We start from the raw sequence: 18,472 nt of genomic DNA, 5'->3' as shown, positions 1-18,472 counted from the left end.
TTTTTTATACAAACTAGAATGCTTGTTAAGAAGGAAAATATTCCACCATCTGAGCTGAATTAGAAAAGCTACCAGAGTTTTTAACTCAGTGCAATATGCAAATGAAACCTCAAAATGACCCAGTAAGGCAAAAACCTAGCTATCAAAATGAAGTTTAAATAAGTTAGTTAATAATAATCAGGCTTAACTCAAATTAAACCAACCAGCTTGTCAACAGGGCATTTCACTGGCAATCCAGTGTATCATGAGAGAGAAAACCCCAAGTGCAGCTCTTAACAAACCAAATCATTCCTTTAGCTAGAGACTGCTCTTCTAAGCAGAAAATGCTTTAAGTCTATTGCATGCTTGGCCTTTCTATCTCATATTACAAAATATTACAAGACTATGACTGCATCTTTGTGGCTGTTACATAAAGAACATATTAAGCCCTTAATTAGAAAGGAAAAAAAAAACGCTTCATTATCTCTTTACATGGCAGCATTGAGATCTTCAGGAAAAGCAATTAAATAAGCATTAAAGGACTAATTATTTAAAGCATTTGCTTACTTTGCACTTGCTCTTCGTCCTTTACTTCCCAATGAAATCGATCACACCAAAGTCAGGATCCCACAGCAGGATTTTTGCTTTCCATGTGGACTTGTATTTCTTTTCCTCATGGCAGTTGGTTCCTCAGCTTTCAGAAATGCCTTTGCTGACCCAGAGAGCTTTCTTCTGCATAACTTATTTAAAACTAAGATTTTGCATGCCTATAACCTACTTTGTACAGTTTAAAAAAATGCAGTAGAGTGTTGAACATGTGCAAGTTCATTCTTATTTTAGCTGAAGTTTTCCACTGCTTTCAGGCAGTGTCCACTGAGGTCCCCACTGCAGATTAACAAATCAATAGGGCTGACACTGGAATAAGGATTGCTGAGGTGGGCTGTTACACTTTATTATTGCCTGAAATCTCTCCCTATTTTAAGATCTCTGCCTCATACTGTAAAAAAAGTTAAATCAAAAACCTGCTTCTCTTAAGCCAGGAGTCATCCCATACCAGGAAGGAGCCAGAAAAAATAACAATTCAAACAAGCACCCTAAAGACTGGTAAGGCTTTCAATAACTAGTAAAGACACACATACTGCAGGTGACAGCTGGGACCACAAACTTCCAACACATTCATTTAAATTTTTATTCAGAGATCATGTGATGTGTTTTTATGAGAAATTGGGAATCTCATTAAAACATCTGTATATAGTGAGTGTATATAGTGAAAATATCTGAATATAGTGAGAAGATAGTAAGCAAGAGTTCAGGCTATTATAACATCATTTTTTATTATTATTTGCACCTGTCCTAAGTCATCTATTTACTGCAATTTTTTTACTGATCATTGGAAATATTTCAGCTACTTTTATACTATCAAATAGTGATGGATAGTAAAGAGCAACAGCAGGAAGCCTGAGAAAGGTTAGAAAAGGTGTGACATTATTTTTGCAGTTGTTAAGACTAGTAAAAATAACAGGATATCTGGAAATGGCTATGAAGATAATTTCTGTCTTTATCTAACCCAAAGTGTGGAGGGGATCATGTAATTTGTATTTTGCCCTCCACAAGTGAGCTCACCCCACAAAGAGCCAAGGCTGTCCTTGCCTGGCTCTTCCCTGAGCTCTGTTCTCTGCAGACACTGCTCATTTTCAGCCTCATGATCCAACCAGATGTTAGACAACATCAGGATTTGTGTCATTCAGGATCCAGAATTTGTTCAGTGCACGTAATAACAATTTAGGTACTAAGTGCCAGTGAACCTGAGCCTCAGAATGGTATTTCTAAAGTAACAACAACACATTCACATAGAGGGCAGACTGCAAAACTAGCAATCACCTGAGACAGTGGGAAAAAATTTGCTTTCATATTTTTTCCAGTCAGTCTGTCCTCCCCAAAAGTATTCTAAAGGCCCTAATGGGAGATGCAAAATTCAGAATTAAATTATAAAAGGGAATTGTGAATATATTTTGAGACTCCAGTTCCTCAAAAATGCAAGGTACTAGGCACTCCCACAAAGCACCTGAACAGAGTCAATATAGATCCACAGAAAAAAGTACTTATATTACAAATCAGAGAATTAGTGAACACTCTTTCTGTTTTTACAGAAATTAAACTTTCACAGAGCAGCATCAGTAGCCAGCCAAGCTCACAGCAAAACAAGGGGAGGATTTTATTTCAGGAAAGCCTGTAACAGACTCCCTGCTTCAGAGGTTATACTAAAGGAAAAAAACAAGAGCAGTAGGGAAATTTTAAATTGCATGAGAATGGATACAAGTAGACACTCCAATACATAATTTCCAGGTGGTTAACTCCAGCCCAGAGTCCCCACACTGCAACAGGAAAAGAAAGAACCTCCCTGTACAAGTATGTAAAGTAGACAATGAATGCAGAAGGAATGACTTAGGGCTGAAAAGGATTGCCCAAAAACCCAAGGTCAGGAACCCTGAAAAGACAGAGATGGAAACTGTTCAGAACTGTGAGCAATTCTGGTTTTCTCATACTGTTTTTTCACAAAAGATCACTTCCATAAGTAATTTTTATTTCTGTTTTATCACCACCTCAGTTCCCCACCAACACTGCCCTAGCTCACCTGGCTCAGTTTATTCTCCTTTCCTCTATTTCCTGCTTGTAAATAGGAAGATGTTTGGCTTAAATTCATAGTTTTTACTTCGTTCTTGGGACCCGTGAGAATTTTCATTTGCTCCAATTAAGATGATTTTAGCAACTGGCATCTGTGCTCTGTGTACACTGAGAGTCCCAGTATTCCTAAAATTCAGGGATACAGAATTTTAAGCGGAGAGATGTATTCCCTCCGACCCACCTTTGCTTCTGCTAGAAGTTAATTAAGGCAATAAATGAAAAAAAAAAAAAGCCATCCTAAATAGCATGACAGTCAAGTATGAAGTGGAATGGCAAATGGATGGGGTGAAGCTGAAGGCTCCAGCAGAGGAGGGGGTTTGGAAGCAGCTCTTGGGAGAAGGAGGTTGGCAGACAATGGATTGGGTTAAGGAAAATCCACTCTAAGAGCAAGTGAAGAAAGCAATTATTTCTTTTAACAGCTTCTGTACCAGTTTGCTGTTACAAAGTTATGGGACAGAGCTTAAAGTTTCACATGCTAAGCAGCTGAGCCATGCACATCTTTCTCTGGAACCCAGATTCCACAAAAGGAAATGTCAGCCTTTTTGCAGATAAGAGTGGTTAAATGCAGATAAAGGAGAGAAGAGGGGATGGCAAACAGATCAAAACAAAATAAAGGACAGGGTTAGCTTGTTTCCTACAAAAATAATATGACTGCTGAAAATAAACCAGGCCATCCTAAGTGGTACTTGACTAGAATACAGACACATAATTCATAAATCTGGCATTTGTTTTCTTATGGATTCACAAGCCTTATCTCATCCCAATTAGGTACTTCATATAGCTCTGATGCCTATATCAACACAATTTACTCAGAACTCCTAATTAGCCTCACACACAAAAAATAACATGCAATTTGTCTGGTAATTATATGTTTCTGTAACTCCTAAAAGCAACTTGTTACTTAGAAGAGATTACCTTAATTCTATTTTCTGTCATACCTAATTGTGTTGCAAATTTTGTCGAGCTGAAAGGTGGCTATAAAATCCCTGCTCTTTCTTCTTTCATAGTAGTTCTACATACACAGTGTGTTTCCACTAGACACAAAATCAATGCAGTGAAAACAAAGCAGTTCTATTGCTAATTTAGTCACGTGGAAAGGCAAACTGCTCAGCACAAACAGGCAAAACTTTCCATCAATAAAGTTACAGAAATCTTGAACCAAAAGTTAGAACACTAAAAACAAACCATCGCTGTCAAGACAAGGAAGAAAGAAAAAAAAAAAGAAAAAAAAAAAAGGAGAAGATAAGCAGCTTTCCACTCAGCAATCCTTTGAATGAAACATGTTTATAGAAATATCTTGCTGCAATGTGCACAAAAGGCAGGTTATAAATAGCCACAAACACTGAGCAGAGGCCATGGAGCAAGACCAGCAGTGGTGCTCTCAGTCATGCTGCAGCAAGGAACTTGTGACAAGGAAATGGTTCAGCCCATCTTCATTAAAAGCCTAAAAGGAAATTACTTTCCCAAATCTATGATGGAGACAGGAAGCCCAAAATACTGACTGAAGAGTCATGGTAATGAAGCACCTCTCCAAGAAAGCTTACTCAAAACCAAAATCAAGGGATGCACAAAGTTGAGAGATATATGGTCTTGATCTGAAAAAAAATCTCCTTTATCCAAGATACCCTAAAATGGCTGGATGTGATCCTACTGGGAATCCCACTACCATTAGCCAATGCAGCACACCAAAGCACCACCACCTGCAGGCTCCATCTCAAGGAGTAGGTAAATCATTGAAAAATATTAAAAGCATGAAGATTACCACCTGTTTTTCTCTCACCCTTCCTTCACCTTCAGCAAGGGAATCTAGGAGAAAGCAGGGAGAAGAGCCTGCATGTACACCAAAAACACAGGCCTGGATTTCTCAGGTCTGATCACACCCAAATATGAAACAAAATATGTCCAAAAAGATGTCTTCTTTCAAAAGAAATGGAGATTGATTTGGAGCTGTATGCAGAATATTACAATGTTTTACTCAAATCTCATCCAGAACCCTTTAATGTGTTTCACAGTGTGTTACAGCCAGAAGGAAGTGTAGGTCTGTTTTGAATGTGTCCAAAACGTGTAAATTTGCTAAGCAAGACTGACCAATGTACAACCAAAGGGAGTTACTGCCACGCTCTAGAAGTTAATGGCCAGTCTGACCTCAGATATGTTGCTGGATCTCCTAAATTTAGTTCAGTCTCTGTAGCTGTCGAAGAGAACAGAAAAGAAATGGATTATACAAGCCATCTACATATGTACATTCATGAATTATTTCTTTAATCCAAAAGTGAAGCTGAAAGAATCAGTATGCAAATAAAATCTTAGTCACAAATTTGGACTAGACATGGTTCCTCTTTCAAGAGGTTTAAATCATTCACAAAGGTTGATCAGGGAACCCCATTTACCCCTCAGCCCAGGAGCCCAGAAAGGACAAACCTTTCTCCAGAGGAATTTTGCTCTTCCCCAAATAAGAGACAATTCGTACACCTGGAACCTCCTCCTCCCTTCAAATACTGAGGATTTTTGATCACTTAAGCTTCATGTATGTGGAAAAAACTGCTGTAGGGAAAGGAGATAATGTTAACTGCATATTAAACTTACAGCAGCTCGGCACCAACCCCATCACCAACTTGGAATATCACATTTGCATATCAGCAAAACTCATTTTCCTGCTGGTTGTTCAGTTCTTATACCACAGTTTTGCAACTTCAATTTCTTTCCAAGACATTCCCCCTTCTAACTAAGCACTCTTATTTCCAGTTCTGGTTTCACAGAGCTGTGAGTTTCACCTTTTCCCTGACCCAGACTATCAAGTCTCAGGACAGAGGAAGATACATCCTGCATTTCCCAAAGGGCACAAAATGTTTTCCTTGAAAGAGTGGGGAGACAGAGCATAACCCTGAGCAGCACTGTCCCTGCAGGGCCATGAGAGCCCGGCTGGGTGTCCCCCTGGAGAAGCCAGAGGGGCCTGGGCTGAGACACTGAACATGCTGCAGAACTGCAGCTCTGCACTCAGGGCATTGAACCACGTGCAGTTTTACAAACTCTGCCTCCAGCTCAGGCACCTCAATTGCAAGCACGGGGGTTTTCTCCTAAGGACATTAAGTCTAAATCTAATATAAATAGCCAATGATGCTGCTGCAGCTTTATGTATTTATTTCAGTGAAGTACAGAAGAAAATATCTCAAGGATTTAAACAAACAATATGGTGACAGATGGTGTGGAGACAATCCAGGCTGGGCTCTCTCAGTAAAATCCACACAACTTCATAGCTCTGGGGAAGAGTAGAGGCAAAGGAGGAAGGAGGAGGGAAGAGGGGAAGGGAAAGAGTACACACAAACCAAATGACCAGAGATTTGTAAAAATTAAACGCTACCGTCTGCAAATTCTTTCTGTGCATCTATACAAAGCCCTTTGTACCATCACCATGTAGGCAGATCTATCCCAGCGTCTTCCAAGCAAAATAAAAAAAAATTATAGAGAAATTCTTCAAATTAAATTGTTAGTTCAAATAAGTGACAAAACACACTAATGAACTGTCTGTTCAAGTAATCTAAGCATCCTCAAAAATAATTAATAGATGAAACACAAAAAAATGTGTTTGACATTATATCAAAGCCCTTCTGTTCTGTACACTGCATAATTTTAGACTTTCAGGTACATTCTCTGGATAATTTTAATTGCTAGAATCTTGCTATGTATTTTGTAATGGCCTATAATTATTTTATAGCTTAAAAGGAATAATTTTTAATTTTTTATTTGAGAATATTCTTGGGAAAAAAATTCCAAAGATGCCACCAGGAGTTTCTGCAAGGTGAAAATCATGCTGAAGGTCTTGTGTCCTACTTTCACAGCCCAGGAGTCTGCTGTGTTGTAATTACCCACAGGCAGGCAATAGTTTAGAGAGATTGCATGGGTGATCTACAACAGGGACTTGGTAGCAGTTTTAAGATGTTGCTGCTCAAAACAAAGACACTTAAAGATTTCTATTTTCAAGGTAAAACTGTGAGAACAGTCTGAAGAGAAAGAAAACAGTACCTCTGAGATGAAAATATATAGCTTACTGCAAAGGACTAAAGTGAAGCCAAACACTCCTCTCCTCAGTGAGTGGTGTGTGGAAACAACCCTGCACCCTCAGCTCAGCTGCAGCTATAAATTTGAGCAAACTAAAATATCAGGAATTTACCCACACCTAAACTGCCTTCCTTCTACTCTGGAAAATTAAACTAAATATCCCTCCCTTGAGCTCCATGAGAGTCTACTCTTGCAGTATTCCAGAAATTCATCCATGTTTTCCTTCACTGAATTAAGAGGGATAAACTTATATGGACAAGAGAATGAAGAATAATACAATCACCTCTAGGAAAATATATTGCTAGGAAAACCCTTTAGAAAAAGGAGTGGGAGAAAGTGGGAGAGCAAGAAAGCAAAGCTCATGTCATTAATATAATGCTCCTCTGAGTTCCAAGACCCAGATGACAGCAGCAAACACTCCCAGCCATGCCAGCACAGGAACAGCAATGTCTAAACCAGCAGGCTGTATCCCAACCACCTCACCCTGGCACAGCACTGCCTCCTGAGGAGGAAAAACACAGGATATTGTATCCACTCACTTCATTCTCCTCAGCAGGGCAAATCTCAGGCACGTTTTTGAACATTTAACACCACTGATTACAGAATGTGTGTGTAAAAGGTACCACCACAGATTACATTCTAGGTCTAAAATCTTGTGGATGTGCAAGACTTTCTTAAAAGTACATATAGATTGGCTTTATGGATAAGTAAACACAGATTTGCAAGGAGGTCAGTGCTGCATTTCTATTGCAGCTCAAAATAAAAATTAGAATACCTGAAGGTTATTCTTCCCATAGGAACCTTCATACAGCTAGAAAGGAAGAAAATCAAATTCAATTGCTTCTTAAGATGAGTCAGAAGCTGGAAATATTGTGTGCAACAGACTATGTAGTAGTGCAAGCTACTATGTCTAGACCTGAAACAGCAGTTATATGAATACTGCTATTTTTGCACTAAAGTATTTATTAACCTGTGGTTTAATCTTCCAAACAGTAACAGAACCAACGTGAGTATCATGCTCCGACATATAGTGCCATGCACATCAGCCATTAGTAAGGGGGGGGAATGAAAAGTTGCTATTATAGCAAATGTTAAATTTACAGTTTTCTACAATGAAATACAGAACTGCTTTTACAAGCCAACTAAACAGGCTGGACAGAAATCTACATATGCATAGGGCAGACATATGAATTAATGAGCACATTCCATGTAGTATGACCTCCAGAAAAGATTCTAAAATAAAAAAGCAATTCAACACCCCCCTGCCACCCATCAAACAATGCTGAAAGCATTAGGAGTTGAAGCACACTTACACATAGTACAAAAGTTAGATGTGGCGTTTGAACCTTTTTGATCCTTTATAGAATCCCTGCACCATGGAGATATTGGGCAAAGAAGCTGGAGGATGTGTGGAGGAACTTTAACATCTAAGTCACATACAGATAAGGGAGCATGAATGCTCCTGAACCAGGAGTCTGGGTGGGCTCTGATCACAGCTGCTTAGAGCTCTGGTTGGCACAAGTGCAGCACAGTTTTTGCCTCTCAAACTAAAACAAGCAATTCCAGCTATACCTATAGAGAGCTGAAAATGATAAGTAATGCAAACATCTGCAACTATTTCACTAAAGTACCTAAAAAATCACCACCAAAAGAATGAAAGATTTCAAAGCAGAGTTTCCCTCAGTGCCTATGAGCAATTAGATGCCCTGTTGCCAAAGTGTCCTGGCAGTGCCAGGGCACGGGCCATGGGCTGGGCTGGGCTGAGCCAGCAGTGCTCCCTCTCGGCCGCGCACCGAGCCGGGCTGCGCCAGCGGCAGCCGCTCCAGGCAGGGACCGCTCCCCTCGCAGCACCCACCAGGCCCCATCTGCAGTCCCTGTCCTATTTGGGGTCTCCCCATACAACACAGCAATGCATTCAAGGAAGTCCAAAGGACTGCAAGCGTAAGGGCTGAAGGAACCTTTTCCCCAGGAAAGCGACAGGTAAGGAGCGCTGCAATTGCAGCCTCCAACGGCACCGAGACAGAGTTGGATTCACAGCAAAAGAACAAAAGCCTGGGGTATCAAGGGAAACTCTAATGAGATAAAAGGAAAATATTTGCATGGTGAGAGAGGTTAATTACTGAAACAGATTGCCCAGAGAGGCTGTGGTATCTAGTTCAGGGAGATATTCAAGACTTGACTGGATGATCTGATTTTGATATCAGCTCATCAGGAGCAAGCGCTGGGTTAGACAACCTCCAGCAGCCCTGTCTGACCTCCAGGGCTCTCATAGCATCATTGTGCAATAATATCTAGCACTTAGCTTTTGGAAAAGCAGTTCGTTATTTTGCATATCATTTCCAGATCTGTTTCAAGAAGAGTCACTTTGTGATAGCCCTTCTGGAAAATTACCCTCACCCTTAGCACTTCTTGACTATGTTGTAACTGTGAGTGCTTCCACAACAATAAAATGCCTCAAATTATGTCTTTCAGAAAGACTTGTAGAAAGATTTAGGTTTGCAATAGGCAAAAGCAGTATGGTTCAAAGACACTAAATATTTCTGGATGTATTTACAATACGTAGGGATAATTTTCCCACATGTGAAGAACTAAGTCTTTTAGCATTGACACAGAACTAACCATGATGTTCTGTTTTTTAAAAAAAAAGTACCACAAATAGTACCATTATAATCATAGCATGTGGTGAAACAAAGGTAACTATGTTTGAAACCAAATGCTCAAGTCAGAAAACAGTTCCTAAGCAGTGTTTGTGTTGAGATGTCTCAAATGTCAAGAGATACAAGATGAATAAACAGCCAGCCTGTTTTCAGCATCCTCCAAGGGCTGCTGATGCACAGGAGGCAGGCACAGATGCCCCAGACAATTCTCATCCTGTTTCAGCAGACTATCCCACATCTGAATATGTTTGAAGTGCGTGGCATAACTGGGGACCAAAGCCAAGGAGCAATTCATTGTCAGGAGAGCTTCTGCCAAGAGCAGGTGATAAAATCAGCTGGAGCAGAGCACGTGGCACTGCCCAAAGGGTATCTCTGCAGCACAGTCAGGATCAGGTAAGTGCCACAAACCCCCAGGTGTCCCATTGGTTTGTTGGTAGTGTTTGGACAGCTGATGTCAGGTGAAAATAGATCAGCAAGGTTCAGAAAACATTCCGGTTTGGTTGGCTTCACATGCCTATTTTCCATGTCTGAATCATGCAAAATCTCTCCTCAGATGGTGCAGGCAAACTCTGAGCAAACTGAAGCATAGCTGGGCTGGCAAAGGAGGCAGTCTAGACAACACACCACTCACCCCAGATGTTCAGACAGGGACGCAGTGCTTCAAAAGCTGTAGGTCCTGCATTAATCACTGCAAACTCCAAATGTGGCCATACCTCATTCTTAGAAATATAAAATAACTCTTTTTTTTTTACATCTGGGTCCTCAGTCAAGATTCACATTGACATAATATTTATTAGCCATAGAGAATTTGGTAGCTTATCCCCTCTGAGTCATTCTGTGAAGTCCTCAGCACTATAAGCATTATAAATGAGCTCACATTCCTGTGCCCTAAGTTGAGTTGAGTGCAGCATCACATAACCACCTGGCACAGCACTTATACAATAAGGACATAAATGAAATGGCTTTATTAGAGTGCCAGAGCACTACATCCACAAGCAAGAGTGGGACCAGGCACCTTCTCCATAGCCAGGCATCTCAATGCATGAGACAAAGCAGGAGACTTAAAATAATCTTCACAAGTCAGCCAACACCTATGTGTGCCAGCTAAAATCCTGACAGTGACTTGAAAGATTTCATGTTTCCAATCCTTCTCCCTCAGATTTCATCTCCCCGCCTTTATGACAGCACTGTGAATTTCAACTTCATCTCCATGGAATTCATTCCTAAATGAATGGTTAATTGAGTGACACCTGCAAGTCTCATTACTGAGATGTTCCAAACCCCATTGCAAGACACTGCACATTGCAAAGGTCAGGCTGAAAATTAAGGCAATATTAGTTACATGAACAAACAGTTCCTTCAGCCAATTCAAGCTACTGAAGGCTGCTCTGTTAGATTGTTTTAACACACAAAAGACAATTTTGATTTCCCAAATGGAAATCTTAGAAGCTAAATTTCAGCAGGAAAGTTTGCTAATAAAACTTTGATAACCGCTAAAATAAAAGACAGTGATACAATAATGATAATATTAGCATACAGTGAAAACAGTAGTAATTTACTGAGACAAAAAATAAAATAGACTGTTTCATTTTCTAGAGGCTCTTACATAAAAGTAAAAATAGATCTGTATCAGTAACATCCTGCATCTGCTACCAAGAGTGAAGATGATTCTGTAAGAATTTCTTCCAGTGTTTCATCACTTAGCCCTGGCTGAGATCAAGTGTTCTTACACTGGCAGACACAGTTAAGTGAAATATGTATCAAATAGAAGCATTAAATACATATAAACCCAGCTTTAAAAGACAAGTAAATCTGCACTGTAATTTAAAAGCACATGAAATAACTACCTCTGTAGTTTGGTCACTGCAATTGCATTTAAGATAGCAGCATTGACTGTAATGATCTTTCTGTATCAATCAAGATATCAATGTCATCTCTGCTATAATTCAGTATTTATTGTCCTCCCCTTGTATGACAAGTTCTAAAGGAAGATTTTTCAAAATACCAAGAGAAACAGACCTCCTGTCCCGGTGGGAAAAAAGTCTATTCCAGAGGTAAAAAGTTTCCAAAGTTCAAAGCTGATTCCTCAATCATAATTAACCCTGCTTCTTTCCCCCCCTTACTTCACAAAATAATATATCTGGACCGCTTCCTTTTCAGATGAATTCAGGGAGCCCTTTACTATTCAAAAGTCACTCATAAGAAAAAACAATAATAAATGAATAAGGAAACCTAAAGTACAGAAATAGCAGGAAATAATTTACAATTCACGTTAAAGATCCTCAAGTGCTGGCAAACCAGTGACTCCCACTCCTGCACTCTCTGAGCTCTCCTCTCTCACACCTCAGAGGGAGCTCCTCTGACTTGCAGGCGAGGCAGAGTCCCCAGCAGAGCTGAGCCCTGCACTGAGTGCCTGTCTCACAACAGATTACATAAAAATATGTTTCCCAACAAGACCATTTATCATTATCTCCAGATTTCAGACATTACTGGATTTTCACGAACTACAGTAGCAAAGTAGAACTATCCAGTTAGCAAAAATCTCATTCAATAAATTCTTGGAATGCAATGGTTCAAGTGTGTATGACTACTTACTTCAGACACTGTAGTGGATCACTAAAGTCTGCATTATTATTGTCCTATTATTACTGTTGCACCCAGATACATTCAGGTCTTGCTATTTCTCATAAGCACCACAAAACATCTGCTTATATTTTTACATCTTACCCTCAAAATCATTTTATGAACCTACTATTAGAGGCTGTTTTTACATGTATGGATCATATTAGCTATTAAAGTTTTTTAACTGACCATCATTCCATGTACTGGAGAGTAATATCTCCTTAAGGCTGCTTTTATAGTGTTAGAAAGTTGAGTTTCAGGCACGAATCCCAGACTATTTCTGAATATTTCATGAGCCATCAACAAAGACACCATCATGCATACTTTTTTCTTTAAGTACAGAGACAATTAAGAGCATCTTTTTCCACTGTTTGTAGCAATTATTCATGATAGAGACCAATACAATGAAGTACATCAGAACAGCAAGATCTCTTAATAAATTTTCCTACCTTATCTGCCATTATCATGGAGGCCCCACCATGAATTCCAAGAATTGGAATAGAAGTCTGAGATGAAATAAAATCCAAAATCTGAGCTACTGCCTCCTGATCTGTGTCATCTCCAAAAACCACTCCATGGATCTTGGTGCCTGACATCAAGTCACAAACATGCGTTATGATGCTCTTAGGATCAGTCTGGTTCACAAGAAGAGTCACTACATTGATATCAACAGTCAGGTCTGCTGACATTTCCCTGGTCCAGAGAGCTCTGATATCTCTCTCTGTTATGTATTTGGTCCTTCCCAGAATCACTGCAATGTTCAGGATGGGATAATTTTTCTCTGCTCCACGAACAAGATCCAAAGGTGCCAGAAGAGCTTGGAGTACCAGGAGAGCACAGCCAATTTTCCTCATCTTTGCCAGCTTTATCCCCTGTAAAAGCGATCACAATGTATAAGAAGAACATAGAGAAAAATATATATACTGCATATCTTCAAAGAAGGTTTTAAACAGAAAGCTTCTGGGCATAATGCAAACTTTAGCAGCTTTTTATAATGCATCCTTCAACTTAGTTCCAAGTCAAGCCTCTTATATCTTATCAAAAACTCAGCTTGATGACAGTATTACAGCTGGCCTTCCATGAGCAAGGCAAAAACTGTAGCAGAAGTTCAGAGAAAAGACCCATTAACATTCTTCCTGGATAGCCAACAAAATTAAAATGACTGACATCATTTTAAAAAAAGACATTATCATCCTTCTCTTTAACCTTGCTGCGCTAAAATAGGTAAAAGAAATCTTTTTCCATCCTGAATATTTTCCTTCATCCTGGACATCTATTTAAACTTTAGTCACGGTCTATCAAAGAGAAGTATTTTAGCCCAAAATGAGAGAAGTGAGTCAGAGGTCTGCTGGAAAGCCCAGTCCACACACTCCATACATCTCACAGCATCCCAAACCCATGCTGGTTTATTCCTGAAGATCCCTCCTAGGCAGCCGCTGCTTAAGGAATCCTACAGCATTTCTGGAACAGATTCAAAATATTCTATCTTAATTCTTTCTGTCCTCTCAAGCAGCATTCAGAACTTGAGCATCCCAGAACTGCTGATCTCGGACACAAAGTTGTCCCTGGTGTTGAAGGGGAGGGTGTTCCATAAATGAGCATCGCTGCATTGGTTACCTCATGTCTTCACTGAATCTCTGTAGGGGGCTGAATACAGACGGAGTAGGATGGGGAGAGAGATGAGCACAGAAGGGATCTGAACTATCTGAAGGAGGGAGAAGGAGAGCAGGTCTGACTCTACAAGATCTCCCCGTGTTTCCGTGCCCCGGGGGATTTCCACCCCCATAACTGGCTCTCTGCTAGCTGCAAGAAGGGAGTCCCTGTGCCACATAAAGCCAAGCTTGTTGCAGAGCGTCACGCAGAACACACAAGCGGGGCTGGCCAATCACGGCGGCATTTTTCAGATCTCCCCTCTCATCCTGCCAGCCCTATCTCCATCCTCAGTCACTGCCGCTGAAACACACAGCCAGACACGGCCTTGCAGCATCACCCCCTCCCTTCGGGGCGCACAAGGAGACGAGCGCTCGGCAGAGCGCTGAACTGCCCATCCGTGCCGCCTGGTTCACTGCGGGCCGGCCGAGCGCCGCCACACCAGCGCGGTGCAACAGCACAACCGAACTGCCCCGGCTTCCCCCCGAGCCCGGGGAAGGCTCAGGACCCCCGAGCCCCCCTCTCCGAGCGCCCCCAGCTCCGATCCCCCCTCTCCGAGCCCGCTCCGCGCCCGGAGCGCGCGGCGGCCGCGGCGCGAGGGCGCCCCCGCGCGGGCGCGGGCCGCACGTACCCAGCGCCTCAGGAGACGGAGCGGCGGCGGCTGCCGGAGGTGCCGGTGCTGCTGTCGGTGTCGCTGCAGGACATGTCGCGACCGCGGGCATGTCGCGCCCCTCGCTGCCCGGGCTCAGGGGTGGGCTCCGCGCCGCTGGCCGCACGCGTGATCCCCGCCGCAGCCTGCGAGAGACATCGCATCCCGGGAGGGCAGCTACGTGGACAGGGAGACAGGCAAGGGGGGGCTGGACACGGGGGGGACGGGACGGGACAGCGGGGGGACGAGAGGAGACGGGGAGAAGCCGTTAGTCAGGTTGCAGATTTGACAGGAAAAGAAATATACTTCGATCGCATGTGGTGTGTGAACGGAAATAAAGTGACTGCACTCAAAAGTTCCCCCCCTTCACTTAGATTTCAGCTCTTTCTAAAAGCAGCTCCCTGAGCCCTCAGCCGTCCGGGATACGTCCCTCATCTTATCCAGGTCAGGAAAATCCTGAGCTCCCAACTGCCCTTTTGCTTCCAAGTGAGATGGACGGGTTTGAGCGCTAAGGGAAGAGACATCCAACCTGGCAAGCGCAGCTAGAATAAACTAATTAATATGAGCAAGGGCAGGAGTTTTCTTGGCAGGTTCAAAACAAGCATAACCTGGAGCACAGCTAAAGCGGTGTGGGATAAAGCTCTTTTCGCTCCTGAAACAGAACAGCTTCATTCCCAATTTACCATAAACAAACCCAGGGAGACCCTATAGCAGAGCCCGCCACGGAAAGCTCGATTGCTCTGGCTTTTTTTCATTCACAATTCCCAGTAAATATGCATGAAGGCAGTTCTTCAAGCAACCCCAGCTCTATGTAGGACGCTGGCGCGCCAGGCAAAGCAGAGCAGCCGGCATCCCCTGACCGGCCCTCGGTGCCGGCGGAACTCGGAGCGCGGCCCCGGCCGGCGGAACCGGCACCGGCACCGCCGGAGCCCCGCGCGGCGCCCGGGGCTGGGCGCGATCCGCGCTCCCCACCAGGCGATACTTACTGCATTCTCCCTCCACATAGTTCCAGTTTAAAGATCCTCAAAGTCATTTCAGTAGATTCCTTTGCAAACAACGAAGTGGAAAATAGGTCCCTTAACGCCTGGATTTCATCCTGCAACTTGTTCCCACCGCAGTAAATAGCAGCCCGGCAGTTCTTTATCGCTTGAAATCCCGCATGATCAAGTTTTAGCAGAGCCATTGCAACTGAGATTCGCTCTTTACTTTTGGCAGGAGGCATTTAAGCGTCTTCATCTTTTTTTATTATTTTTCCCTTTATTTTATTTTTTCTCTCTTCCCTTTTTTTTTAAATTGCGATGTTGCCGCAGCAGCTCCCCAGGACGGCGGGCACGGAGCCCCCGCGCTGCTCTCGGCTCCTTGGCAGCGGCGGGGACTGGCGGCTCGGCTCCGGGAGGTGCGGCGGGCTCCACCCGGGGCCGCCTGCGCGGCGCTGCGGGCTGAGCCCGGCCCGCTCCGCTCCGCCGCCCCCGGCACCGCCGCCCTTGCAGGGGCGCAGCTCGCGGCCGCCCTGTCACAGCTGGAGCAGCCGCGGATACTTTGAAGGCTTCTCCCCCAGCGCACCCCCCCGCCCCGCTCTGCTTGCACAAGCAGCAGCGAGTGAGTCAGACGCAGGCAATCGGGGGAGGGGGTGTCAGATCTGGGGGAACGGCGAGAACACCGCGTTTGGGGCACAGGAGCGGCAAACTCCAGCGCTCTCCCCGCAGTAACATCCCCGGCGAAAGGTTGGTAGCCCGGGAAACCCCAGTGTTCTCCTTTCCCTTGATGGAGGGGCTGTCAAGCAGAAATCCCTGCCGTGGGGCTCAGGGGAATGAATGTGGAGCAGCAGCTTACACACTAAAAGCAGCCCTAAAAGCTCCAGACAGCAGCCAAATATCACAAAAAATCTCTGTAGAAGTTGGCTCCATCTGTGCATCCCTGCTGCTCCATCCTCCCTTCGACATCCCCCATTTCAAAGTCTGTTTCCCCATCTCCCATTCCCCTCTTACAGCCCCGGTGCAGACCCACCTGGCCTTAGAGCAATTCTTGCCCCCCTGCCCACACCACAGCCCACCTAAAGCTCCCTCCACCACACACTGCTGTGCCTTCTCCCTCACTCCACTCTCTCCTGCTTTTTCCTTTCCACCATCCTGCTCCAGCTGCCACAACTTATTTGGTTTAGCACAAACGAATGTGCCAGCTAAGTACCACAGAGGGATGGCCTCATCCCTGCTCCATCCTTTACAGCCATGTTCGTTCCCACACTGAATGCTTCAGAGTAAGGCAAAGTCACATGTTTTGACAGACCCCCCCTCCTATGCCAGAGGAAACTTTTGGGTTCAAATAGGATAATGCCAAATGTTCACCCTCTGAAGTTTGCTTTTCACTACATTAAGACACAGAACACCAAGAAATCTCTCCCAAAGACATTTAGCAACACATCAGCTTTACTGCTCTTGACAGTTTCGTCATTGAATTCCCTGATAGGTCTATGCCTGGGTTTTTTCCTCCTTTGAAAGATCTCACCTCCTAACTTATTTAGGAATTACTTCCTCAGACATTACATTAGTCTTTCTAAGCAAAGCAATTAAGCAGCTTCAACTGCCTTTTTTTTTTTTTAATGTTTGATGTTTTAATGCATCTCTGCATTTCACCCTGGATGAACATTTTCCCCCTGTAAATATTATAGCAATGTTTGTCACGGTTACTGGAGATGAGGTTGTAGCTCCATCCTTGTGTGAGGGTTATTTCAGTGTTATCATTCAGGAGATTTACTGGAACAGCAGCAAAAACAGATTCAAAATCCTCAAATATAAGTGAAAATCACAATGGTGAAAAACTGCAGCTCTAACATTAGCTGATGTTTAAAATATAAAAGGGCCCATGGTGGTTTTGGGAAATACTTGGTATAAAATATATTTAGTGTGCAATACACTGAGCCTAATGGTGTGAAAGACCAATACAAGAAATACCATATTTTCTAACTTCAGAGCTATAATTAATCTAAATTTAGAAATAGTTTAGTGTTATTTCCAAATATTTTTCCTCAATTACTCTCATAAAATTTTGTGAAATATCACTATAAAAACAGTCCAAATTTACCAATTAGAATAGAACATATTAAAAGTTTGTGCAAACACAGTGGGATTAATTTTGGCAATACATACGCAGTCTTCCCAAAAACTTCACCAAATTCAAGCAGATTACTGCCTACAGAATTGAGTAAACGCTGCAATTTTAAGACTGCTGCTTTAATAGATATTCACGCTCCATCTCTAGGTATGTTTGCAGTTTTAAATTAAAGAGCTGCAAACAGGATAAGTCGTCAATTTCACTCAGCAGAAACAGAAAACAAAACCTGCATTTAAGTGTGTAACCTTGTAAATTTTGTGGAAGGGAACACTTACTTCAAAAGCACTGAAACAAACACTAACACCCCTGCACGTGGGGCATTGAGCATCTTCATGGACAACACTTATTCTGGGAGGCAGGTGGATTCACCCCTAAATTATTGCTTTTTCCACATGGGCAGCTCTGCACTTTTCTAAAAGCAGCTACAACACAAGTTCAAGGAGTTTGGAATCATGCATTCTGAGGATATTTCCCACCTGAAGTTTCCCAACCAGGCCTGCCTCCTACATAAATGCATACTTAAAGGTCAGGAACTTTCTTCATACTCTATTCCTGTTAAAATAACATCAAATTACAAAAAGGTTTCCTCTTCTGAACATGACCTGTTGCAGAGAGCAGTTGCCAACAGAAACAAGCAGCAAAATTACCAGGTACAAGCAATGATTCCAGGCAGGGTCCGATGGGCTGGCACCAGGCAGATTTCTGTCCCTGTCACTGACTCCTCAGTGAGTGACACTAACTTGCTCTCTCTTTGCTTTCCTCTACCAGCTGAAAGATGCTCAACCTCAGAATGTTAGACAGCTAAATTAAACCTCCAGATTGCAGAAAACAACTCTAATTTTCCTCTTGCTTTTAGGAAGTGCAGTTAAGTAAGCTAAGTATAATCATGTTCTTTAAAAAAACAAAACTCTTCTCATAAAAGTACATCACAATTAGTTTAAAAAAATACTATATTAGAGCTCCCATTATTGCCCCTCTACTATTAATAGAGGTAGTCTTTTTTGTAATCTTCTTTGCAAGAGTTTAAGACAATTGGAGAGATCTCAAATAAATGGCAGAT

The 18,472-nt window shown here is 42.7% G+C and overlaps 1 protein-coding gene across 3 annotated transcripts in view; it reads right to left on the bottom strand.

Annotated features, from left to right (window-relative positions):
• The window catches only part of GRIN2A (glutamate ionotropic receptor NMDA type subunit 2A), a 160,399-nt gene extending 144,529 nt beyond the window's left edge, over positions 1-15,870 (bottom strand). For all 3 annotated transcript variants that reach the window (XM_039732353.1, XM_039732354.1, XM_039732355.1), the window contains exons 1-3: positions 15,288-15,870; positions 14,284-14,509; positions 12,452-12,874 (exon numbers count right to left, since the gene is read on the bottom strand). In XM_039732353.1, coding sequence (XP_039588287.1) covers positions 12,452-12,856 — 405 coding nt within the window. In that variant the 5' untranslated portion in view covers positions 12,857-12,874; positions 14,284-14,509; positions 15,288-15,870. The remainder of the gene's footprint in view (positions 1-12,451; positions 12,875-14,283; positions 14,510-15,287) is intronic.
• Between the last annotated feature and the right edge of the window lie 2,602 nt (positions 15,871-18,472).

This window comes from Passer montanus, unplaced genomic scaffold (assembly GCF_014805655.1).
Source record: "Passer montanus isolate IOZ18808 unplaced genomic scaffold, ASM1480565v1 scaffold8, whole genome shotgun sequence".
NCBI lineage: Eukaryota > Metazoa > Chordata > Aves > Passeriformes > Passeridae > Passer > Passer montanus.
This window is presented reverse-complemented; position numbering and strand designations above follow the sequence as displayed.